The 23,443-nt window shown below is 47.7% G+C and overlaps 6 protein-coding genes across 18 annotated transcripts in view; 3 read left to right on the top strand and 3 right to left on the bottom strand.

The window, feature by feature from the left end:
- Positions 1-419: 419 nt before the first annotated feature.
- Positions 420-3,124, top strand: LOC27206864 (60S ribosomal protein L22). Its single transcript, XM_039297116.2, has 3 exons — positions 420-575; positions 740-1,357; positions 2,692-3,124. Exons 1-3 carry the CDS (start codon positions 441-443, stop codon positions 2,956-2,958), a joined length of 1,020 nt encoding a protein of 339 aa, XP_039153050.1. The 5' UTR covers positions 420-440; the 3' UTR covers positions 2,959-3,124.
- Positions 3,125-3,755: 631 nt separating this feature from the next.
- Positions 3,756-6,183, bottom strand: LOC27206378 (nascent polypeptide-associated complex subunit alpha, muscle-specific form). The gene is made up of 3 exons (XM_016173278.3): positions 6,026-6,183; positions 5,182-5,955; positions 3,756-5,025 (listed from the first exon to the last, which is right to left on the bottom strand). The coding sequence occupies exons 2-3, from the start codon at positions 5,909-5,911 to the stop codon at positions 4,337-4,339; spliced, it is 1,419 nt and encodes a 472-aa protein (XP_016037588.1). The 5' UTR covers positions 5,912-5,955; positions 6,026-6,183; the 3' UTR covers positions 3,756-4,336.
- A 784-nt stretch (positions 6,184-6,967) lies between these two features.
- Positions 6,968-14,922, bottom strand: LOC6724806 (mitochondrial 2-oxodicarboxylate carrier). 2 transcript variants are annotated; one of them, XM_039297124.2, is made up of 2 exons: positions 14,886-14,922; positions 6,968-7,869 (listed from the first exon to the last, which is right to left on the bottom strand). In XM_039297124.2, exon 2 carries the CDS (start codon positions 7,831-7,833, stop codon positions 7,120-7,122), a length of 714 nt encoding a protein of 237 aa, XP_039153058.1. In that variant the 5' UTR covers positions 7,834-7,869; positions 14,886-14,922; the 3' UTR covers positions 6,968-7,119. The 2 variants fall into 2 exon arrangements, with proteins under 2 accessions (XP_039153058.1, XP_039153057.1); XM_039297123.2 differs by lacking the exon at positions 14,886-14,922 and adding an exon at positions 9,202-9,584.
- Positions 9,725-13,973, top strand: LOC6724805. Its single transcript, XM_002105810.4, has 2 exons — positions 9,725-13,431; positions 13,508-13,973. Exons 1-2 carry the CDS (start codon positions 12,101-12,103, stop codon positions 13,602-13,604), a joined length of 1,428 nt encoding a protein of 475 aa, XP_002105846.2. The 5' UTR covers positions 9,725-12,100; the 3' UTR covers positions 13,605-13,973.
- Positions 14,415-17,152, top strand: LOC6724804 (uncharacterized protein PB18E9.04c). The gene is made up of 3 exons (XM_002105809.4): positions 14,415-14,590; positions 14,907-14,968; positions 15,027-17,152. Exons 1-3 carry the CDS (start codon positions 14,573-14,575, stop codon positions 15,910-15,912), a joined length of 966 nt encoding a protein of 321 aa, XP_002105845.1. The 5' UTR covers positions 14,415-14,572; the 3' UTR covers positions 15,913-17,152.
- Positions 16,244-23,443, bottom strand: part of LOC6724803 (protein sidekick) — a 63,297-nt gene continuing 56,097 nt past the window's right edge. For 5 of the 12 annotated variants that reach the window (XM_039297088.1, XM_039297090.1, XM_039297097.1 and 2 more), the window contains 7 exons: positions 23,400-23,417; positions 20,001-23,234; positions 19,653-19,934; positions 19,465-19,488; positions 18,923-19,243; positions 18,522-18,856; positions 16,244-18,361 (listed from right to left, as the gene is read on the bottom strand). In XM_039297088.1, the coding sequence (XP_039153022.1) occupies positions 18,119-18,361; positions 18,522-18,856; positions 18,923-19,243; positions 19,465-19,488; positions 19,653-19,934; positions 20,001-23,234; positions 23,400-23,417 (4,457 nt within the window). In that variant the 3' untranslated portion in view covers positions 16,244-18,118. The remainder of the gene's footprint in view (positions 18,362-18,521; positions 18,857-18,922; positions 19,244-19,464; positions 19,489-19,652; positions 19,935-20,000; positions 23,235-23,399; positions 23,418-23,443) is intronic. The other 7 variants (XM_039297093.1, XM_039297098.1, XM_039297099.1 and 4 more) reach the window with 3 other exon arrangements.

Below are 23,443 nucleotides of genomic sequence, written 5' to 3'. Positions count from 1 at the left end.
GCGGCTCCTTCTTCTCATCATTCTCTTCCTCTCCTCTTCATCGTCTTTGCTCCTTCTCTTTCGCTGCTCATCCTCGTCTTGCCCCTCGCCATAGTTTTATGATATATGGTCACAGGGGCGGGCCAATTTCGAGGCACTTACAACGTTCGGGGTGTTGGTAATTATAGGACTTTATGTCTGGAAGTTTCTTTATGATGGCTTTTACTTTCAAGCGCATTTCAAGGCACGTTAGCGTTGCTGCGGCATCGCAAGGCGGCCGGACAGGTAGACATCTTGTTCGCATATTGACCATAGGTTTTAGTATTCGCTGTACGAAAGGCTGTCTGAATAATGAGAAATCATCATTTTTTAAGCAGAGTATTCCTCTTAAGGAATCTGTTTTTTTTCTGAACGCTGGGATTGGAACGCGACTACGGGGCAGCGGAGTCCCAAACCCAGGGATGCATTTGCAGCGTGGCTTTTCGGAATACGGCGTTGACGCGCTGCGGCCACACCAGCCATCTCTTCTTCTTGCCGTCGCTTCCGCTTTCTGTTCTTTTTCCTCGTGGTTTTCAACTGACAAGATGGCTCCTACCGTAAGTGCTCCGAAATATGAGTTTCGCGACTGGCTACCGGCGCCCGGGAGCTCCAAGTTGTGTAACTCTGCAGCGCAATGCCCTGGGCGGTGGCCAGCAGCGAAATATTTCATTTGTCGAATGCGTGTGTGATTTTTGTTGCTTTTTTTTCGGTGGGCGTGCAGGCCAAGACCAACAAGGGTGATACCAAGACCGCTGCTGCCAAGCCAGCGGAGAAGAAGGCCGCTCCCGCAGCCGCCGCCGCCAAGGGCAAGGTGGAGAAGCCGAAGGCTGAGGCCGCCAAGCCCGCGGCCGCCGCGGCCAAGAACGTGAAGAAGGCGCCCGAGGCGGCCAAGGATGTGAAGGCAGCCGCCGCTGCTGCCAAGCCCGCGGCAGCTAAGCCCGCAGCTGCCAAGCCCACCGCCGCTGCCAAAGATGCCGGAAAGAAGGCTCCCGTTGCTGCTCCCAAGAAGGACGCCAAGGCTGCCGCTGCTCCGGCTGCCGCCAAGGCTGCTCCGGCCAAGAAGGCTGCCTCTACTCCTGCTGCCGCTCCCCCAGCAAAGAAGGCTGCTCCCGCTAAGGCCGCAGCCCCGGCTGCTGCTGCTCCCGCTCCGGCTGCAGCTGCTCCTGCTGTCGCTAAGCCTGCGCCTAAGCCGAAGGCCAAGGCTGCCCCAGCTCCCAGCAAGGTAGTCAAGAAGAACGTGCTGCGTGGCAAGGGACAGAAGAAGAAGAAGGTCTCGCTGCGCTTCACCATCGACTGCACCAACATTGCTGAGGATAGCATCATGGATGTGGCCGACTTCGTAAGTACCTGGGGTACACAGATGATCACAAATCTCACCGCTCAGTATCAAGCACTGGTTACAATCTGTCGTTGCTTTCAAGATGTTATGGGGGATGTATTGCCCATTAGTATTGTTCACTTTCTATGGTAAAAGTGGATCTCCACCATTTGAAAACATCCAAGACACGTCTGTGCCGTCCATAAGAACAATTTATTTCTCCCAAAACATCTGAACGCATTAACCAGATGACCATCGAAATCAGTATAGTCTTACCGCACCAAGCTTTCCACTGCCCTCCAAGTTAACCAGGGGCTCTGGATAAAAAGTGTGGTTATAGTGAATTGACTCCATTTGGCGATAAACTGCCAGCGGACTTTCCCGTGCCGCCGGCGGTTAACAACTTCTGGAACAACGCTAGTCATAGAAAGGGTAGGTAGGTGTCCGTTCCGTTTTAAACCAAGTCGAATTTTTCGCTGCCTCATGCGGGCACACGCGTTTCTTCGCAGCGCCTCCCAATCGCGCTTGTAGTCAAGGGGCTCTGGGCACTGCACAACGGGGTAGCCACTGACCGCCAGTGACCTGGCACTGGCCAGTGGTGCAACCGTCTGTGAACAGCGTCAAGCCGTGCTATGTGTACCGCCACGTGGTGGGCCCTGGGTTGAGTGCGACCACATCCGTGGCGCCTCAGGCCAAAATTCATAGTGCGCCCTGCTCACAGTGCCCGCTTTTTCGTGGCACTGCAGGTTTTCCCTACTAGTAGCAGTTAGCATTAGGTGTTTCTTTCATATGCCAAGTGATAAGCCAACCGACTAAGTACCCGCTAGTGGGCAAAACGAGTGCGCTAAACGCGCGTCTCAGCAGGGCGCTGACTAGTTCAAGTGTCGCCTACGTCACAGGATCAGGTAACTACAATCTAATGCTGCATTCACAAACGGGTAAAGGAACCACTGGGGGAAAGGTACATGGTCGCATGCTTTCGACTGAGTCATTTGACTGGAAAACCCCTTAAGGAGATTCCTTTACTGGCACGCCGTTCGATCAGTACCGCACCTATTGGTTCCATGACCCCCTTCATTGGTCATCTATCACCTAGATAAATCTATTTTACAGGCCACGCCGATTTGCCGTCAGAGAGTGAGCTTTATGCGTCGCTCTGATGGCAGTGTACTCAGTGGCAGAGCAAAAAATTGGTCACTCTTCTTTATTTGGGCTCTCTGTTCTACACACTCGACTCTTAGCCTTAACAAAGAAAGAGACATTTAGCCCAGCTTACCGCTAGCAGGAGCTGCCCCAAAGATCCAGCCCAGTCCAAGCTGAACTAACCAGGAATACCCTCTCTATTCCGCCCGCAGGAGAAGTACATCAAGGCCCGCCTTAAGGTCAACGGCAAGGTGAACAACCTGGGCAACAACGTCACCTTCGAGCGCTCCAAGCTGAAGCTCATTGTCAGCTCCGACGTGCACTTCTCCAAGGCATACCTTAAGTACTTGACCAAGAAGTACCTGAAGAAGAACAGCCTGCGCGACTGGATCCGCGTGGTGGCCAACGAAAAGGACTCGTACGAGCTGCGCTACTTCAGAATCAGCTCCAACGACGATGAGGACGACGATGCCGAGTAAAGATGTAGCCGATCCATTCAGTGGAATCACTAGGTTTACATTGGTTTTTATTATACATTTCACGTCCTCAAGCGGCGTGTTTTTATAAGCTAACAGCAAGATGTGAACTCATGAAAAAAAGAAAACTTCGGGCTAGCCTCAATAAAACAATTGTGTGTGAACCTTACGACCCCAAGTCATTTTTATTGGTAGTACAAATCCATCTGGGAGAAAGAGCCTATTCAATGGCGATTTATTTCGCTTGAAAAGATTCGGCTAAAATCATTGAAAAAGCTTTGCCTTTAAAGACATTTAGTTGTGGGCATGTAATGTAGTCATATATTTAGACATGTCGCCAACAAATGCGATATCCCCGTCTCGCTTTTTTCCGTGATCGGTTGCTGCTCTTTGTTGAAAGAGTGATGAATACTATGTGCATCATTTAATTGTTTATAGTATCTTGTCATGCACTTAGTGAACACTACTTAGAAAGACGGACAGTATATTTATGTAAAGCCAGTCAGGTAGATTGTATCCAATCGAATTAGAAGTCTATAGACCATTAATAAAGATGTGTGGATGGGTGCTCTTGTCAGCTGCCTACTTTCAGGGCATCCGAGAGTTTACAAATTTAACTAGCTGCAAAGCGCAGTACGTTAGTCCGTCTGTGGTTACGAAAGCATGGGGTCTAGAATAGTCCGGACCACTGGTGTGCTCATCGTTATGCAAGCGAACCATTAACTAGTCAGCTTCCCATTCCGTTTAGGCGTGTGCATCGTGGGCACCGGCCAGGCGAAATGAAACTCATACGTGGCGGGTGCTGTGGGTGTAGGCGAAAGCTTTTATTTTATTCAACAATTGGGGAGTGCAACAAATACGTTTGCTCACAGCAATACAAAAACAAGCAACAATTACGCTAACAAGTCTAGAAAAATACACACTTTTAGTGGGAACTTACATTCAGGTTGTCTTTCTTCAGAAGGCTTTTGAGTTGGGTTTGCACATAGGGCTATATAAATATGTATATATATGTATGTATGTAGTTGCCGAGATATTCGAGCGTTTGCTTTGATTTCGATTACACTGGGATGGGTCCGGGATCGGTTACGGGAGCCCATGCACACAGCAATAACAATCACAATTGAAGGCCAAATTGGAAAAGGGGGACTATTTATGGGGAAGCCGAGCTGGGAACCCAGCTTGTTTATGCACGAATACTGTAGTCGGAGATGGTACGGCATAATTCAAGAGTTTTCGTCCAATTAGCGCCTGGAATTATCGGTGTCGGCCAGCGCAAATAAACCATGCGCGCCAAGGCCACAACAGCTGGGGAGGAAGGTACAGTAGGTAGTAGGGTAATTGAGTTGGTGCACAGTGGAACGTTCCAGAAGCATGGTCTCTAGAAGCCAGCGAGCCGCTTGGCCACCATTCCGCTCATAAGCACGAGCAGAATGCTCCGCATGGTCAATCCTCCCAAGGCCCGAGCTCCGCCGGTGTGGGAGCGAACGGATGCCTGGATTGGAGCAGCGACATCCTGCGCCTGCTGCACTTGCTGCACCTGCTGCGATCCTGGTTGATCAGCGGCCATGGGCGCCAGTGGTGCTGGACCCTCGCCGGCGGAAGCAGCTGGTGGCGGGGGTGCCGGGTAGCAGGCAATCTTTTCCACCTCTATCATCTTGGTGGTGTCAGCCGGATCCGTTTCGTTTACCTTTGTGGGCACACAAATAATGCCGCCAGGCGGTGGGGGTGCAGCTGCGTCCGGTGCGGTCATGTTGGAGGTCTCTGGATTAAAGGGCATTGCGGGAATTGGTGCCATGGGTACGGATGGCTGTTGGGCATCTTGGGTCGCGTTGGAAGGGGGAACTGGGGCCGCTGGAACTGCTCCCGGAGCAGCAGCCACACCTGCTGCGTTTATCACAGTGGTGCCATCGCTGGCATTCACTGGCACGCCGTTGTTAATGATGATTATGCGATCCTGACCAGCAGCTGGAGCTGCGGCAACCGGCTGCGAGGAGGAACTGCCTCCCGAGGGCGTGAGGGCGTGACCCAGCAGAGCACCGCCCAAGCCGCCAGCAAGCAGTCCAGTTCCTGCGAAGAAATTAAACATTGAAGCTCAAAAACAGGTATGTGACTAAAACATCAAGCGTGTACACGATTTAGGTGAACACCTAAAGCAAACATGACTCAGCATGGAGCAGGGGATCGTGATACACTGCGTGTTAGACGTCTGTTTAGTTATCTTACCGAAGCCCAAGCCAGAGGAGGACTGTTGTGGTGGTGCAGAATAATAGGTGGCTCCGGGCGGCAAAGCAGATCCCGCCTGGTAGTAGGTGGCCCCCGGAGGCGGAGCAGCAGCTGGGTGATAGCCACCGCCCATGGGGACATGGCCGGCGGACGGGTAGTACGTAGCTCCAGCGGGGATATTGGGGGAATAGCCACTGCCGTGTCCTGCAGCCGGGTAGTAGGTGGCTCCAGCTGGCACTCCCGAATACTGCGGCTGATGGACATTCGATCCGGTGGCGGCTCCATAGTTGGGAGGAGCTGCTCCGTAGTTGGGGGCATGGTAGGCTGGCGGCGGCTCGTGCATGTTAGGTCGGGCTCCTCCGGCGGGGTTGGAAGCGGAGTAGGCGGGCGGCGGACCCTGCGGCACATTCCAACCTGGCTGAGGGGCGGAGGCTGGGGACCCTGATGATCCCGCGGCCATTGGTCGATTCGGCTGCGAGTTGTAGTTGGGGTAACTCAGTTTGGCGACATCTGCATGAGAGTTTCCGGCGGCGTGGCCATTTGTGTTGTAGCTGGGCTGCGTCACGTGACCGTAGTTGGAGGAGCTGGACGAGGAGGAGGTCTTCCGCTGGTTGCCCTGGTTACGCCGGGCGTCCACAACATTGTCGCCGCCGTGCGTCAATAACAAGGCAAACACCGCCCAGGCCACAAAGGCGAAATGGGAACAGGCGCCACCGCTGGAGGCCATCATGTGATCCGGATTAGTGCTTCACCCTTAGACGAGTGGAGACGAGACTGCAGAAATGTCAAACACGGCAAATACGTCAAGCGCAGATCATCGGTCACTGATGTGCATGCTAATTACCGAAACCCGTTTTGGATGCTTCTGCTCGTTTTCAGCTGCTTGCGTAGCTTGTCCGCAAAACAAGTTTTTTAATTGGTAAAAACTGTTATTTGATTTCACTTTTTGTTGTGTGACCAGGCTGGGGAAGGTGCAAAATACTAGCCGGTATGTGTCTTCACTAGACATTTAGCGAATACATGCACCGTCCACGGCATTTTCGGGCTGCAAAGTGACAGCATTTTTCAGTGTCCAATTGCCAAGTTTCCTGGTTTCAGACACCAGGCGAATAGAAACCGTAGCAAGTGCCAGATGGCCGGTCAAATTTAAGTAACGACATACGTTTTCCAGTCACCCCATTCCACCAATAGGAAGCCAGCGATGGGGAAAAACCGTTAGATCTTTCATGATGACTGCCCTATGCGCCTTTCCAGTCAGCAGCAACACCATGTCAGCCTGCCACGTACGGAAATTTTTGTTCGCCTGGTGTTTAGCCACTGAGAATTCACAAATTTCTGATGAGGCCAGGCAACATTTTTCCCAGTCAAGTGACAACTTTCGGTTCCCAGCCACTAGGCCAACAGAATCCCTAGCAAGCTGGCAGCCCTTTGGATCTTTCCAGCTACCAATTACTCAATAGGAAAACAGCACAACCGTTACTTCGGAACGGAGCGCACACCAGTGATGAGCAGCCTAGTTGTTCTTAATGTTCGTGTCACGATAGGCACGAAAGTCCCCTGTATTACATGGGTGGGGGTGCCGAAATTAAGAGGCACGCGGGCATCACTATGAAAGCGCTTATTAGACTGATCAGCTGACTGTTTGGCATGCGGTAATCTTTTTGCGCGCCTGGTGCCGTAAATCAAAAACTTTTGCAATTTGATTGCACGGGAAAGATCGTCATTCCGTCTGCTGCAGCATAAATATACATTTTAAGTTTATATAAATTAAAATAATTTCTAAAAATATCATTGATTATTTATTTTTAACACAAAGTAAAAATAGCATTAAAAGTTTTTACATTTACATTGCTTCTTTGATCGCGACTAATCGACTAACTAAATAGTATATTATAAAAAAAAAACAAATTAGGCGCTTGCCACTTGAGGATTTAAGGACTAGGAGTAGTTGTGCAGCAGGTAATCGTAGGAGTACTCGAAGACCAGCAGAAGAATAGCTCCACCTGGGCCCAAACGCATAATCTTGGGAACGAGTCCTTTGTACAGCGCCCGGAATCCTTCCTCGCGGTAGACGATGCCCATAGAGCTGAAGGTTCCTCGGTATTTTATCTGTCCGGGGACTGGTTGCGGTCCCTGGATGCGTGACTTGGCCACGTCGAAGGGGATGTTGACGAAGCAGGCCAGAGTGCCGGCCAGGAAGCCGATGGCCACCTTGCGCAGAAACTCCAAATGGCTCTCCTTGTACTCGGGCACCACGTTCTTCACGCTATGGTAGAACCCGAAGTACACCATGTTGAAGACTCCATTGCGTCCCATGGTGGCGGTGATGCCCTTGTTGAGGCCGCTGAAGCCCAATCCGTCCCGCTGTATGATACCCTTGGCTACGGCGAATGTGCTGAGCATCTTTTTCTGGCGATCAGCCTGCTGCGCCACCTTGACCACCTCGAAGGGATTCACGGCGATGGCCTCCAGTGTGCCGGCTGTCAGTCCAGCCAGAGAAAAGGTTAGCGGCGTGGGAGTAGGCGAGCCGAATTGAAAGAGCGGCTTCGTCTGCTCAAACACCAGGAACTTGATGGCCCGCTTGGGCGTCTCGGCCAGGATTGGCGGCATAATGCCCTTCCAGTAGGAGGAGATGCCCTCGTGGCGGTACATCTTGGCGAAGCAATCGAAGACGCCATTGTAGTGCAGCTAGAAATTGGGAATATATGCAGAAGATAAATATAAGTGGAATATGAAAACGGGACTGCAAACAGCTTGACCGTCATAAGTTATTTACTACTAATATTAAAAACACTGATTGGCACAACACCTACTCGAAACCACTCAAGTCTCCACTGGACTGCAAGTATTTATTTGTGTTCGTTCGCAAAACTGGAAGTGTGTTAACTGTGTGCTTTGTTCCACTTTGTGCTATTTTCCCTCTTGTCGCCAGCTAGTCCCCCCATCCCCCACCACCCCCTTCCCACACTTTCTTCGACTATTTGCTTTCATTTGCACTCGTAAATTTGCTAAATCATCATGTCTCGACGACCAGAAGATGCAGAAGAAAATGAAAATGTTTTGTGATATTATTTTGCTGGGGTCTTCACACCAAATGTTTTTAGGAATCGTGTATCGTCCCACAACTGGGCAGCACTAGATCTTTCCTTCTTTCCTCTTGTTTGGTAATTTCTTTGAGCCACCATATACATTTTCCCAAAAATGATTCTTTGTCTTATCTTAAGGTGTTCTAAGCACAAGCCCAAAGATCTCCGAAAGCAGCAGCCAACACCCGAAATCCAGATTAGATAGGTTGTGGAGCTGGTCTAGCTTAGCAGCTAAAACCACCGAAATGAAGTTGTAACTAGGCTCCCTGCAGCTAGCCCCACGTTAGTATCCCTCACACGTGCCGAGTGTCTGCTATCGGCGCATAATTTTGATGGCGATTGGGGATGTATGTATGGCCTGTCATGTATTTATACATATATATATGTACGTAAATATGTTCTTCACTCGACTGATAAGCTTATTACGAGAGAGCGGCGATTTGCTTCGACTGCTGATAAATGTGGATGGTGGTTCGCCCCTTTCCTTCGCAAGAGAAATGTAAACACAGAGGGAGCCAGTGGAAACAATAGAGAAATTGGAGAGAGCTTGTCTGTGACCTTGCTTTGCCCTTATCCAAAAAGAAGGCCCCAGCGCAAAAGAAAACAAAAACAAGCCACAGCTGATGGACGAAGAAATAGATATCATTTGTCTATATCTTTGTGGTAACCGCTTAAGATCTTGTTGTGAGTAGCAGCTATAGAGGAACCCACCTCACTTAGATTGTGTGATGTGTCATTTGATGCAAGGCAATAAGATTTAAAATAATTCCATGAGGCTTAGAAATACGACCATGTGTGAATAGAACACACATATGTACATACATAAGCTAATTGAGCCTAATTTATAATTTCGGGCATGTCAGTTTTGGTTTGTTTTTAACTTCATAGCATTCGCAACTATCTGGCAAACTTATTTGCCTCTCTGAACACTCACCTCACCAAGAGCCGCGGCATTCGGCGCCGGAGTGGCCTGGATCTGGATGCGGGTCTTGACTACATCGAGTGGTTGCATGATGCAGACCTCGAGGAATCCGGCCGAGCCGCCGGCTAAAACCTGAAAGGCGGCGCGCTTGGCGTGCGAAATATCGTTCTGCTGTCCGGCCATCCTTGCGACGCTACTGCTACTACTGGATCCAAGCACCCCACCCACACTGGAAAACTGCTGCCCAGAACAATCGAGTGCTGGAACTTCAGTCAGAGCCTATTGCGACGGGTAAAAAAGGCGTAAAAAAATTGGGCACAGCTAGAACACTACGGGTCAACAACCGCCACCGCTCGCTTCGAGAACGCAATTCGCACTGAGCTCGAGGTTGAGGCAGCTGCTTGTGTTCCAGAAGAAAAAGCCACACTGAAAAAAGCATGTACATCATTTCGATGTTAGGAAAAAGTTCTTTCTTTCTCGTTGATTATAAAATCTGTAAGCAGTATTGGCGGTGTAGGAGTGGTGTTGAGTAAAGTCAGTCACTCTATAGTACTATTTATTTCCAGTGCAGTGAGGGAGGGGCCGAACCAGGGGACGCGGCTAAGCTTTCGCTGGTTATGTATTGAATGGGATTACGAGTCCCAGAGAGCCACGCGTGCTGGAAAGACTCCATAGCTGAGTTTGCTCGTTCAGATCATGAGATCGCTTAGGAGCTTTACGTCGTGCGTGCTCGCCTTCGCAGATTTGCGATCTCAGCCAGCAGAAAGCTCAAAAAATCGGATACAATAAACAAAGCTCTTTTCAGCCTATGTAGAATAAAGATGAGCGATATAAGATTCAATCGAGTTCTCTATCGTTCAATATTCATCAGAGAAATTGTACTTGCATTTGGCACTAGAATTGAAAACGGTTTCTAGACGCTACGAATCGGAAGCGCCGGAAAATACATACATATATTGCTGAAAGATTCAATTACTTAACATTGTGGCTAAATAGTATTTCTCAGTGTCCACTTGTGCCAAGTAGAACATGTACTATTTAATTGCAGCTGTTCTAAGCCCATGTTTGCAGACTCAGAGAAGGGATTTTATGCTTTAAATAGAAACGAACTTACATAGCTACGGTAAAACCAAACTAGAGACTCTAGCACAACCATTAGGTTGTTACCTGTGCATCACATTAATGATGTCCCTCGCCCATGTTAAATGCGCTCCAAAGAGAAGGAGCCTCACAATGGACAAACAAATCGTTTGACATCTTGTGCCTCTTGATTGGTTTATTGTTCATAGCTCACGGCACACCGTACATCAATCAGAGATACAAGATACGACCTCCAGATTGAGGACAACTTTCATTTACATAAAATGCATTCTATGCCGAAACTGATAGAACAAATTGCCGGTGTCAAAAATAATTCTCCCGTCTCCAAATCTTTGTGATTTAGATGGTTTTCCTCTGCGTCTGTGGCTTTGTCTGTCTGCTTTTTTATGATTGTCCAAATATTTCTGACTGTTAATTATGGGCACGAGTTGGCGTGATGTACAGCCTGGGTGGATAGACCGGGGATGTGTGGAATTTATAACATACGAGAAAAAATTTCAAAATTTTAGAGGCCATTAAAAGCGAATTAATCCGGGCCAGAAATCGTACTGGAAACTGCCCCAATTCTGACCCAATAATGCTTTCAAGTCACGCAAGCAGGATCATCATGAATGGATCGATCGAAAAACTATTTTCGATTCACTACGCCCGGAAAACTTCTCGCCTTTCCACCCGGCTGGAGATCACACACAGTTCTTATAGGGTACCCTTACCGCCTCGAAAACAAAGCTTCTCTCCGACCGCAATTAGTACTAGTTTTACAGGCGCAACATGTAGAATGCCACATGCAAGCGCCGATTGATCGATCAAAGCCGCGATATACGCGGCTAATCAATCATTTTTCCATTTCCCATTTTCATTTTAAGACGGCTGCAGCTCCAAAGTGAGAACTCACGACCGCCTGCAGCTGTCCGTTCGGCAAAGGCTATTAACCCCGTTTCTTACTCAGAATGTTCCACTTGTTGCACACTTGTGGCCCTTGAGAAACAAGAACAAGTTGGCCCAGAATAGGCAACGGTCAAAACAAAACCTGAGCTCTGCACGGGAAAAAAATTGATATGATATTATCAAAATGAATTTCGATATTCGGGAAATTTGTGTTTTTCGTAACACCGAAAGCTTTCAGATATCTCCAATATAATTTCACTTGATCCTTAGCATTTTTATCCGTGTGGAGCCCCGCGAAGGCAAGGTCTTCTCTGCTAGCCCAGAAGAATACCCGAAAAAGCACTTCCACTGCGATGCTCTTTCCGAGACCCGGAGCATGCAGGCCGCCACAACAATGGGAATCGGCTAAGAGTGTTTTGATTAATGCCAGTTTTGACAGCTGATAGGACATGATGGTGGAGATGGAAAATAGCTGGCTCCATTGATGCTGAAGCCCAGCTGGCAGCTGTCTAACCAGACTCTCAAGGGCTTGACAAGTGATCAGACTATTGAGAAAGTCTGTTCCTCCTAGAGTAAAAGCGTGTTCCTTTCGACTAACGCCCACAAACACCTAGAATGCTAAAAACTATCTGACGCCATAATGCTTAAAGATTTTGTAAATATTATTATATTATATTATGTTAGTATGTTATTATATTATTATGTACATAGTACTTGATTATATTTTGGGCCTACATTAAGTGACCCACAACATGCTCGGCTTACTTAGTGGCCCACTCAGAACGAGTTGTGCGATTTTCGCCCAAAACGAAAGTTAGTTACACAATCGGCGCAACCCGATTCCAAGAGCCCAACATCAACACTATAAAGTGACGGATTTGGAGTGGCTAGCTGACCATTTCACAGTCACATTTCGTACTAAATGGAGGTGCCTTGGATTATTGTTTCTCTTTGGACTAGAGCTGTCTGGGGACAAAATTATTTGGCGGGCGAGCATCGTCCACTTTGGATCCTGGAGGATGGGCTAGCCAAAAGGCACAGACAGAATCGCCCAGAAGCCGACTATGAAACCACCACTAGGATTCCTGCTGCGCTGATGGTCAGAAGGCAGGGAAGAGGTGGTGGTCAGGAGGAATCCGGCTCCATTACTTTTCTTGTTAGACATGACGATCGGGATGCTCCTTCTGCGCCGCCCCCAATACTGCCCTCCTTACCTAAGCGACGCTTTATGATGCCCCACCGTCTCCAGCTGCCCCATCGGTACGTACAACCCGTTCAAAAAACCAGAAGCCAGCGGCGGGGAGAACGTCGCCAGCTGCCCGTTTTCGATAATGGGCCCGGGGAGAATTCCCTGCAACTGGGTATGGGCAACTACCCCGTTTTCGTGTACAATGGAACCAGGGGAGAACTGATTCTCAACACCATGCTAAGCAGAAGGCGTTATCCCATGCAGGAACCAGTTCCAGGCCAAGTTCTCTATCCACCATCGACCCCCATGTTTCGTCCAAAACCGATTGTAGAGCGATTCCGCTTCCCAGGACAACGGGAGATCAAGAACCTGACTTTAATTCCCTTTTATGCGCAAGAGGCCATCAGTGATCCAACCCTAACTAGCACATCCACTCAAGCACCCACCACCTCCACCACGCCCATGCCATCACCCTACGAGACACAGCTGCCCAGAATCGAGGGAATGCTAACGCTGGGAAAGCGAAAGAGAAAGAAGGCCAAGCAATATGAGGCCTTTCATTCCCCTCAAGATGTGATGCAATGGCAGACAGTCCTGCGACGATCCACTGGTCACAACGACAATCATCGGCATCACTCCAGTCAGGAAGTGGAGCCGGAGGAGCAGAAGGAGTTGGGAGATCTAAGCGATGGTGTGGAAGAGGAGCTCGATGAACAAGACTGGCTAACATCACAGGAAGCCGAACCAGAGGTGGAACTACCTCCCGAGCCAACAGAAACGTCTACCGCCAGCAGCAGTGAGCCCTTCCAGATCGTCTACATCGATGAGAGTCTGGAACGACCAACCGTCGAAACTCTGAGTCCCACTACGCCGCCAACGCCATTGCGACATAGCTCTCGATATGCCCTCAAAAATAAGTACTATGCATTTCCAGTATATACCCTAGGTAAACTGCTCCAGCCACAAACACAGAATCCATCCAAGAATCTACTAGAGAAAAGCGATCGCTCGGCAAGAAGCTCCTTGGAAAGAGAGCCTAGTACCTGGTTTATACTGAATTCACGGTTAGTTGAGACTCGCTGCTTCCTCTTAAATATTCAATTTATATTTTTTACTTATTTTATCCCTCTTGAATTTCAGCTACAAGGGACCATACCATCGATCACATGGAACAGACAATCAGACCAAATACTACACATCCAAGTACATAGAGAACGGCTTTAGACCTCGCAGATAGTACAAATAATTAGATGTTAATAACTGATAACTATCAAGAATAGTTTTTGGGGTGACAAAGAAGACACCCCAGAGATTACAGAACACAGTGCTCCGAAATGATCATTAACGCCTCTATCCATAAATAAAGCCTTCAGAAAAAGCCATGAGACAATTTAGATTGTAATGCCTAGATTGTTGCCTGGTGGAACCGTTTTACGACCGATAAAGGGCAGTCATTCATGTTTGGGGTCAAAAGAGATCCCGAGCTCTGAAAAGGCGGTCGTAAATTGGAAAGTGAATAATAGGGACCACTTTATTGAGCGACCTATAGTTGCATAACCCAACGTGCGAATCGGACGGGTGAGCTAAAGCCATTGCCTGACCCAAATTCCAGAATCCAATACACGGAAAATAAGAAAGGAAAACAAAATTTGAATGTGTTAAAAAGCAAGGCAGGCAAAGAAGAAAAGTCATCAACAAATGTTTATGGCCAATGGAATAGATGCGGCTCTTTCAAAAACGCAGCCCTCCTTTCCACTTCGGTGGATCCATCATTCATTCAATCACTTTATCAATGATGTACCTCTCCAGGTTGTTCGCCCCGTCATTATTATTATAGATTTCCCAGCTTAGTTTTCGCTTTGCAGACTGCAATTAATTTTCTCGTTGTTCTACAAGGGGTCCCCACTTCTCACTCCGAACTCAGAGCTCCCCATCCCCCCGTTTTCTTGACTGGGGAAAAACCTGCTCGATGTCGGCGTTTCTGTTCTGACCAGCATTGCCATGGGCCACACAATCGATCCCAACCGATTCTCCAATCTGTTTTGGGCTATAAAAGCTCGGACCGTCACTCTTTTTGGGCTTAGAACAAAGGCGACTGCGCACGCGAGTGGTTTATATAAGTTTGCTCAATCCTTCATAAATTTGTTCATTCCTTCCCAAGGATAAAGGGAAATTTCCTCATAAAATCGTATTTTGCACATAGCTATGAGGCTAAGTTTTGTGGTATGTGAAAAAAGGATTTACTTGCCTACATCGAAATTTTAATACAAGATTAAATGTTTAATCTCAAAAATTATTTTAAAATTTTTTTTATATACAAGTGAATGTTATCGGTGATAAATGCAATAAAATATTATATGGTCAATTTTGAAAAAATAATTTTATGGACGAAGATAGTACAATATATGAACATATGAATCTCAACAACTTGAGTAAATCTAACTTTGACTTTGAAACAAATATTATTTGAATTGTAATACCTAGCCAATGGCATTTAATAAGGAATTAAAAAACTCACCCATTCTCCTTTTCCCGTTAGATTACTCTTATCCTGGCAGGTTCCCGACTGTCCAACGCTTTCTGGTGGCCAAAGACAACAACGTAAGTAAATTAAGCTGTCGAATTGCCCAATTAAATCTCACCTGCATCGTATCCATAGGGAAACCAGGGAACCGAGTGGCGGCCAAATTCTCCAGCAAATTCCGCTTACCTATTTCCGCACATACACTTATCAGCCATTGGCTCCTGGGTTCTATGGATTTGGAGCTGCTCAGACGCCTTTGCTGCCTGGTGCTCAGTATGATCCATATGGGATGACCAGTTACGCTGCTGCCAGACGACATGACTCTGTTTCCAGGCAAGAAGTGACTGCTCCGGTGGAGTTGAACAACGCGCCGAGTAGCTCTCGGACCACCAGCACCACACCCGCGCCAACGACCACAACTACGACCACCACCACAACCACCACTCCGGCACCAACAACAAAAGCTAGTACTACTACCACCAGCACAACCCCACCACCAGTACCACCTCCGCCCCAGTCCACCAGTAGTAGTTTCTCCGAAGGATCCACTTCCAGCTTGCTGCGCTTCGGTGAATATCCCGCGTACAATCGCCGGGTAAGCAACCTCTACAACGCCAGGCCCCAATATCCATATCCGGACTACTTCAACTATCAGCCGCAGCAGCAGACCGTAGTATCGGAGCAAGGGGTCTCCAGTAACAGTCGCATCCAATTTGTTCCCTGCATGTGCCCCGTCAGTATGCCCAGTTTCGTGGCATCCTCGACAGCGTCCACATTGCCTCCGCAGCTGTCCACTTCCTCCACATCGTTCGTGTCCCAGCCGGCGGCTCGTCACATCGAGGGACAGGAATTGGAAGCGGAAGCTGATGGCGAGACAGATAATGAGGGAGAGGAAGAGGACGAGGATGATGAACAGGGGCAGGAACAGGAGCAGGGCCAGAGCCAGAGTCACGGTCTGGAAGACGGTGCCACCAAGGCGCAGACAGAAGGACAGGATATAACTTCAGACAGTCCTATCTAGTTCAATTGGATGGTGCAGCAACAGCCTTCCTTGTACAAAGGCTAATTTACGACTGACTTGTCACTAAAGGGGTGCCCTAGAGATCTTAAAACAAATATTAAAAACAAATGAAAAAACGATTAAAAATAATATTTAGAAAGAATGCCAATTCAGGGATACTACAGCACATAAAAGTAAGCGTCTGCTGAAAATATTTTTTTTTTCAATATTTAATAAATATAATAATAAAGAAAATATTAAATAAATGTAGCAATAAATATCGAGAGCTTGTAAGAAAGTAAGTAATCTTAATTAGAGTAAGGTATTGCAAAAAATAACGCCGATAATGGGATTCCATGGATTTCATGTTCTTTTATTGATTCATATTCGGATGCTCGATCAATTAAATTTACACATTTAAATTGTATTTATCAATATTTTAATACTTTGCGCTTGCTGCACGAATTTCAACTAGCAACGAGCGAAGATCCCTAAGCTCCACCTTTTTCATCTCCAAAGCTCCTCCACATCAAACGTGCCTCTCAATTAGTGGAGAACTATCCTTTAATCATCAATTCAACAATTACAAATACATTTACTTAACTAGATGAACTTGTGCTTCGAGTCTTTGAAGTTGAAATTAGCTTGCGATTTGGGGAAAACGTTTTCCACTCCGTTTTCATTTCAACGGGCGCCAAAGTGCAAAAGTGGTCTTAGCGTAGTTAATGCGTAGGTTTACAAAAAAGGAGTTAAGTATACAATTAATCAGGGGAAAATATATAATCAGTCGTTTAAGTTTTTAGATATACATGTATACATCGATATATAAATATAGTCATAAATATAAACCGCGTTCAAATACAAACACGAGTACAATTACCTCTAAGCGTCGGGGATTAAACAATCGAAAATTACGAGCTAGAGTATCAGGGCGAAGTCTCTCCGTAGAGACTGGCCCCCAACTAACAAAAAAAATGCATCTTACCTCTAGAAGATCGTACTTAATGCTAAATCTGCTACGCATGCGCTCTGACCGAATCGATTCTTCGATTCTTTGTGTGCTATGCAGCTTTTGAATGCTTGCATGTTTGCTCGTTTGTTTGTTTGTTGTTTGTTTCTTTGCTTTGTGTTACTTTTGCTTGCGTTTGTGGACTTATGTGGTAGGGAAATTGCAATAATATGGCCTATCAATATATCCAAAGCCATCTTCCTCAGATATTCTTCTCATGATCATGGCTATAGCCTTTCTCCGATGCCTTTCCAAAAAAATACACTTATCTTTTCTTATAAGAGAAAGATTTTCGTTTACTGCGTATTATTTTTTTCGCGTGTTTCATGAACTCGTTTTCTTCGAATCTTAGCCCACCGATTGCATCGGTGTTTTGTCCTTGTCTTCATACTTGTAGATTTTCTAGGTTTTCTCGCACAAAAAAATAAACATAAAACATAACCTTTTGTCATTTTATATATAATGAGATTGCGCAGACGAAGCGCGTACGTCACTCACACTCACAGTCACTTAAAAGACCAGACTACCTGCCACGCGCTGAACACACTTGGAAATCATTTGAAAAACTTATTAGGGCACGAGGAAATCGTTTTATCACAGGATTTGGATTCGATTTTTCGCGCCCTATTCCATAAATGCCACCTCTGGAGGCGTGGCAGGCAGCATCGCACTCACACTGTACATCCAAAAATAAATACTATAAAATAGGAGCAGTCATGCTGGGAAACTGGCGCTGAAAATAATGTGCTTCTTACACTAGGTTATGCATATTCAAAAATATTACTTCAATTAATGCTTGCGATACTTGGCCTGTTGGTCATATTTATACGTTTCACGAGTATAGGGAGTACTGGGCATAAAACATTTTTAGTTAAACGGAAAACATTAAGACGCGCAAGTGCACAACCCAACGTAAAAAGCACATATTTAAGAACTCAAACTAAAAGCATACAAGATAATCTTACTGAATGTCTGGTATTAAGTAATATGTATATCCCTGTAGCAGCGTATCGTCGTGGAGCTGGAGGGGCTGAGGGCAGGAGGGCCTGTCTGATATGTGGGTGTGGGTGTCGTCCTCCAACGGGTTCGAGTGGCCCCAGCCAACCCCCCAGCTCCGGGTTCCTTCTCCAGACCCTCCTCGTTCTCAGCCTAGACGAAGGTCTCGCGGATGACGGTGCCGTTGCTACTGGTGCTTAGATCTTAGAACTCAGTTGATTGTCAGACGAATGACGAGAAGCCGGGCAGTGGTGCCCTCGACCTGGCCATATTATTGACGATAATCTGGCCACCATTGAGGCTCATCACTGCACTGCCCTCCGGCTCCGAATCGGTGTAGCTGGAGTAGTTTCGCACCGGCTTGGTCTTCTTCCACGACTGTCGCAGTGAGTCATTCACGTTGGCATAGTGATTCACAAAGGAGTGGGGGTCGCTGCGCACGCTCTCATTTTCGCTCTCCGAATGCTAGAAAATGAAATCATACTTTTCAAATTGCCCTTATAGAAACATAAATGCATGAGGGGAACACATGTATTCATCATGTTTTCTCTCCAATAATGAACTTGAACATAAACATTGGTCAACCCAAATACGCCCCTTGGCGACTGTTTTTCCGCCAACTCACCTGCGATGCCTCCGAGCTGCTCACCTCCGAGGGCTTCTCGGTCACGCTGCTGTCGTCCGGATTTTCGTCGTAGCACTTCAAGCTCTCCTCGTCGCTGTGATACGCCACCGAGGCGGGCGATGGGCGTGGCGGACTCTTGCCGAGATGGACACCCGGCGGCGGTCGACTTGTAGACTTTCTGCCCAGAGTCCCCAAGGTGCCGCTTCGCAGAGTGCCTACACTGTTCAGGGTACCAGTTCCAACTCCGTGGCGAGAGCGATACAGCTCCAGAGCCAACTCTTGTCGCTCGTCAATTGACATGGCCATAGATTCCTCGAGAGTCTTTTGTGCCTCTTCTGCAAGTGAAAACGTTTTAGCTAACTAAGCCGAATTTAATTTGAAATAAAATACTGAATAATTACGTTTATATTTGTAGCTCTTGCTCTTGACACACAACACAGCAATAACCATCACGATGATCACAATCGAAGTTGCCGCCAGCGAAACCATAAACCAGGTTTGCCGATAAAAGGGCTTGTGCTGCAGGTAACCATACTCGAGATGGAGTTTGGAAGGCGTCAGGATCGAGTCCTTGGAGTACACGGGGAACGAAATGCCGTAACGGTTATACGCAATCACACGGAATGTGTACGCAGTGGAGGGCATCAGTATGTGATAGCTGACCGTAAAATCCTGCATCATGCCCTTTCTGGTCTGCTCGATTTTTGTCCACCGCGAGTCGTCTATAGTTTACAGAAGATAAAAGTTATGTTAAGAGCTCAAAATACAAAAATACATATAGCATATATTGTTACGGGTCTCAAAAGATGAAAATAAATAGTTAATCTTTGAAAGAAATATGCATTTTTTTAAATGAGACAAAATGAGACTACTTTGAAAATATTGAGACATACGAGATGTACATTAGCTTACATTCTAATTTCTACGGGACAGATATACTTACAAACAAATGACGGCTCTCCTTTTTCTACGTAAGTATTTCAAAAGAGTATTTGGGAAAGAATTTGTCATTTAGAACCAAGACACCAAAGAGGCATTGAATGCAAAATAGGAGAGATATGCGGAGAGATCATTTAGTAAGTGCAAGTCCAAAACCAGTCCTACAATTCCAAGCAGAAAACCCCGACTTACCTCGCTTCTTCGCCTCGATAAGATAGCCCAGAATGGGTCCCCTCCCGGAAGGACCATTTATCCAATGCATTTCTACGCTGGATAGCGTCTTGGTCAGGATGAGATCACGCGGCGCAACTGGGGACCCATCTTGAGGCCCTGTTGTCACATTCTCACTTATACCCGGCCCGTAATCGACGGACGTTTGAGCACGGACAGTGAATGTATAGGTGACCTCTTCCTCGAGATTTTGAACACGCAGTGTTGTATTAGATACCTTTTGTTTCACTTGCTTGCTGAACTCTGTGGGATTAAAAAGAAAGAGAGTAAGACAAATGATGACAGTCAGATATGAATATTGCAACCTACTTTCATTCTCCTCGGTGGTTTCGTAGGTAACCAAGTACCCCAAGATCTCACCGTTGAGGAACTTCGGTGGATCCCAGGTAACCTCCAAGCTCTGCATGGTGATATCTGAAAATCTAAGGTGAAGTGGAGCACTTGGTACTCCTGGCAGTGTTTTCACGGTAATTGGGGCGGATCGTGGTCCATCTCCCGCCGGATTGAAGGCCAGCAGTTGGATTCGATACTCGGTGAACTTATCAAGGAACACGAGACTGTGGGAAGTTGCCGTGGCCGAAACAACCTCGATTTCCTCCTCCCATTTGCGACCTGGTTCCAACGCTTGCGGTGAATAAGTGACCAGGTAGTAGATCTTATATCCTAAAATATCTCCATTCTGCATGCTCTGCTTTGGTGGCTTCCACAGTAATCGCACTTCCGTGCTGGAAATGGGTGCTGCATCTACGGCTCTCGGTTCCCCAGTCGGCACCGCTTCGCCAACATAGACCGCTGCGGGGGGTGTGGCTGGCCCAGGGCCCTGGGAATTAAATGGTAGCACCACAATTTCATAGTTGCGATCCTGTTGAAGATCCGACAGAACCACACTGTTCTCATTGATGCCGTGCACATCCGTTTTGGGTGTAGACTGCAGGGCGGTGGGGAAATCGGAGAGTTGTTGATATAAAATCCTGTAGCCACCAGTTGAGGCATCACCATTCCACAATGCAGTCTCCAGAGCACTCCACTGCACCCTCACCGAAGTTGTGGTTATGGGAACTACCTTGAGACCTCCAACTCCCACTGCCGGAGCAGCGGGTAAGGTTCTCACGATAACACTTTCTCGACTAAAAGCGGACGGTCCCAGGTCATTGGTGGCCTGTATGCGGAATTGATATGTCATATAGGGTCTCAGACCAACTGCTGTAAAGGAACTAAGAGATGGATCCACCCTTTCTGGAAGTGGTTGCCACCTGCCCTCGTTTTCACGCATTTCCACTGTGTAGTAGCGAAGTGGCGCAAAGCCATCTCTTCCTGGTGTCCAACTGAAGGTGATTTGATGGGCCTGAATCTGACTGCGTGATATTTGCGGAACCGAAGGTGCCTGAGGTCTCTCCCTGTTGTTGGTAGTGTACACGAGAGCAGTAGCTATTTTTCCCCATCCCAGTCGCGTTTGAGCCGTACAACTAAAGCTGTAATACTTTCCGGGAAGTAATTCTGTCGCCCGGAATGTTCGATCGGAAGGCGGAAACTCTCGGCTGTAGTTCAGCATGGCACTACCATTTAATGTGTACGTGACCTGATAAGCCAAGATCTTGCCATTAGGATCCACAGGCACATCCCAAATTATGCGAGCCATGGTCAAGGAGACATCGGGAAAACTAACGTTCGATGGCACTCCAGGGGTATCCTCAAAGGTCTGAACTCTAATGGGTGGAGTGCTTAGAGCACCATTACCCAATCTGGTGTAGGCCAGAACCTGAACATGGTAAACCACGTATTTTTTCAGTTCTGTCAAGGTAGTGGTAAATGTGGCATTATTGGGTATCGTCTTGTGCAGCACCTGTTGTCCCCGATCTGCGGCGGCATAAAACACCTTGTAGCCATCTATCTGACCATTCCTGTGTTGTCGGGGAACCTCACCCCATTGCACAACCACTGTGGTGGATGATGTGGCATTCGCCTGGACATCCAGGGGTCCATAGCTAGGAACAGCTTCGCGAGTTCTCTCCACGGCAGTGTCACTCTCTTTTGAACATCCCACATCGTTGCAGGCATTCATTTTCACCTCATACAGTGTCCACTCCTCCAGACTATCTAACACGTGGGAGTTGGCTGTGTGATCTTCGATCACCACTGACCGGGGTACGTATTTAATGGTCCCGGGAGTTTTGACCAGCTGCTTGTAGGATATATTATAGCCCCGGGGATTTCCATACCATTCGGTTTGTTGCAGTGGAATCCAGCGAACCCGCAGTTGTTGAGCACTCATTGCCCGCACGGTTACGTTGAACGGTGGATGTTTGGGCCTGGCTTGAATCGTCTGGAAATCCTTGGTTGCCTCCGAGGGCTTCGAGCTGCCAACCACATTGCTAGCACTCAATCTCAGCCTGTACTGGGTAAACGGCACCAAGCCAGTGACGGTCAAGGTCTCTGCATCGGGATCATTTATCTCGCAAATGGTAAACCAAGTCATATTTCTGGCCGTTTGTCCCTCCACTTTCCATTTGGTAATGCTGGAGTTGCCATCAAAGCCCGGAGTGAACTGCAGAACAACAGAGAATGCTTCGATATTGGATAATGCCAGAGCAGTGGGTGCATGTGGGAGAACTGGTTCTACGCCGGACTGAATGGTGGCTGTTTTCGGAATTCCACTGCCCACACGCGTCCACGCGAAAATCTCAAACCAATAGTGCGTGGTGGCCTGCAATTGGTTCACCGTCAACTCTGTATCATCCGCTGTCAGATTAAAGGATTTCAGGGTATCCGGGCGATCCTTGACTTGGTAGCGAACCGTATAGCCCGTTAGGATACCGTTCGAAGCGCGCGGTGGCGCCCAGAGAACTTTAACGGATCTATCGGAGACGTCATCGAAATGCAATCCGGTCACCTCGTCGGGTACGTCATCCATGGTCATCACTGCCACTTGAATACTGGCCACACCATCGCCAGGGTCCGTGAAGCATAGCACACTGATATTGTACTCGGTAAACTTTTCAAGTCCTCCGAGGATAGCTGTCTGTTCCGCCAGTGGATCAATCAGACTAGGGGGCACTGTTTTCATGCGTCGTTCAATGTCCCTCCACTCGCCATCTATCAACCGACGTTGCCATGCCTGGATCTTATAGCCCTGGTTGATGCCATTAATCTGCTGCGGATTGGGTGGAGTCCACCGGCACCTGGCTGCCGTCGAGTTGATAGCTTCTACTTTTACATTCGTGGGGGGTGCTTCTGGGACTCCTTCCTTGGTTTTTATTTTGGAGCCCTCGGTGTAGACACCCACGCCCATGTTGTTGTATGCTGCGATCTGCACGATGTAATCCTTCCAGGTGATCAGTTCTTGAATCAGGAAGTTGCGCTGCGCTTCGTTGGTAATATTCTGGTAGGACCAAGGCACATTGTTGTAACCGAATAGGCGGTACCGGAGAATGTATCCCAGGATCTGGCCATTGCGATGCTCCTCCAACGGTGGCTGCCATTGCGTGATGATCTCTGACATCGAGCGGGCGGATCCAACAAATCCCACCGGTGGACCCGAAGGAGCTAGAGTTGGGGTATTGAAATATTCATGTATTAGAGCAAAATTCTTCAAAGCGCTTTGGTCCACTTAACGGAGAGTCTGTAGTTCTCTCTGTGTTTTTAATTGTTTGTTTAGCTGTGTATGTGATTTGTGTGAGGGGCTTAAAGGGGCGTGAATTTTGTATATACCTCGGTGAAGCGGAAACTCTACGCGCAGGCGGGCGACCAACGGC

The sequence above is a fragment of the Drosophila simulans genome, chromosome X (assembly GCF_016746395.2).
Source record: "Drosophila simulans strain w501 chromosome X, Prin_Dsim_3.1, whole genome shotgun sequence".
In the NCBI taxonomy this organism is placed as follows: Eukaryota; Metazoa; Arthropoda; class Insecta; order Diptera; family Drosophilidae; genus Drosophila; species Drosophila simulans.
The sequence above is the reverse complement of the archived record's forward strand: the minus strand, read 5'-3'. Positions and strand labels throughout refer to the sequence as shown.

Bases quoted from the DNA above. Each gene is read 5' to 3' on its own strand.
- LOC27206864 (XM_039297116.2), top strand. From the start codon at position 441: ATGCATTTGCAGCGTGGCTTTTCGGAATACGGCGTTGACGCGCTGCGG. The intron at 576-739 runs GTAAGTGCTCCG...GTGGGCGTGCAG, and splicing joins CTGACAAGATGGCTCCTACC to GCCAAGACCAACAAGGGTGA. The intron at 1,358-2,691 runs GTAAGTACCTGG...TTCCGCCCGCAG, and splicing joins TCATGGATGTGGCCGACTTC to GAGAAGTACATCAAGGCCCG.
- LOC27206378 (XM_016173278.3), bottom strand. From the start codon at position 5,911: ATGATGGCCTCCAGCGGTGGCGCCTGTTCCCATTTCGCCTTTGTGGCC. The intron at 5,026-5,181 runs GTAAGATAACTA...ATTTCTTCGCAG, and splicing joins CTCCTCTGGCTTGGGCTTCG to GAACTGGACTGCTTGCTGGC.
- LOC6724806 (XM_039297123.2), bottom strand. From the start codon at position 9,372: ATGGCCGGACAGCAGAACGATATTTCGCACGCCAAGCGCGCCGCCTTT. The intron at 7,870-9,201 runs GTGAGTGTTCAG...CCCAATTTCTAG, and splicing joins ATGCCGCGGCTCTTGGTGAG to CTGCACTACAATGGCGTCTT.
- LOC6724805 (XM_002105810.4), top strand. From the start codon at position 12,101: ATGGAGGTGCCTTGGATTATTGTTTCTCTTTGGACTAGAGCTGTCTGG. The intron at 13,432-13,507 runs GTTAGTTGAGAC...CTTGAATTTCAG, and splicing joins TGGTTTATACTGAATTCACG to CTACAAGGGACCATACCATC.
- LOC6724804 (XM_002105809.4), top strand. The intron at 14,969-15,026 runs GTAAGTAAATTA...TCGTATCCATAG, and splicing joins TGGTGGCCAAAGACAACAAC to GGAAACCAGGGAACCGAGTG.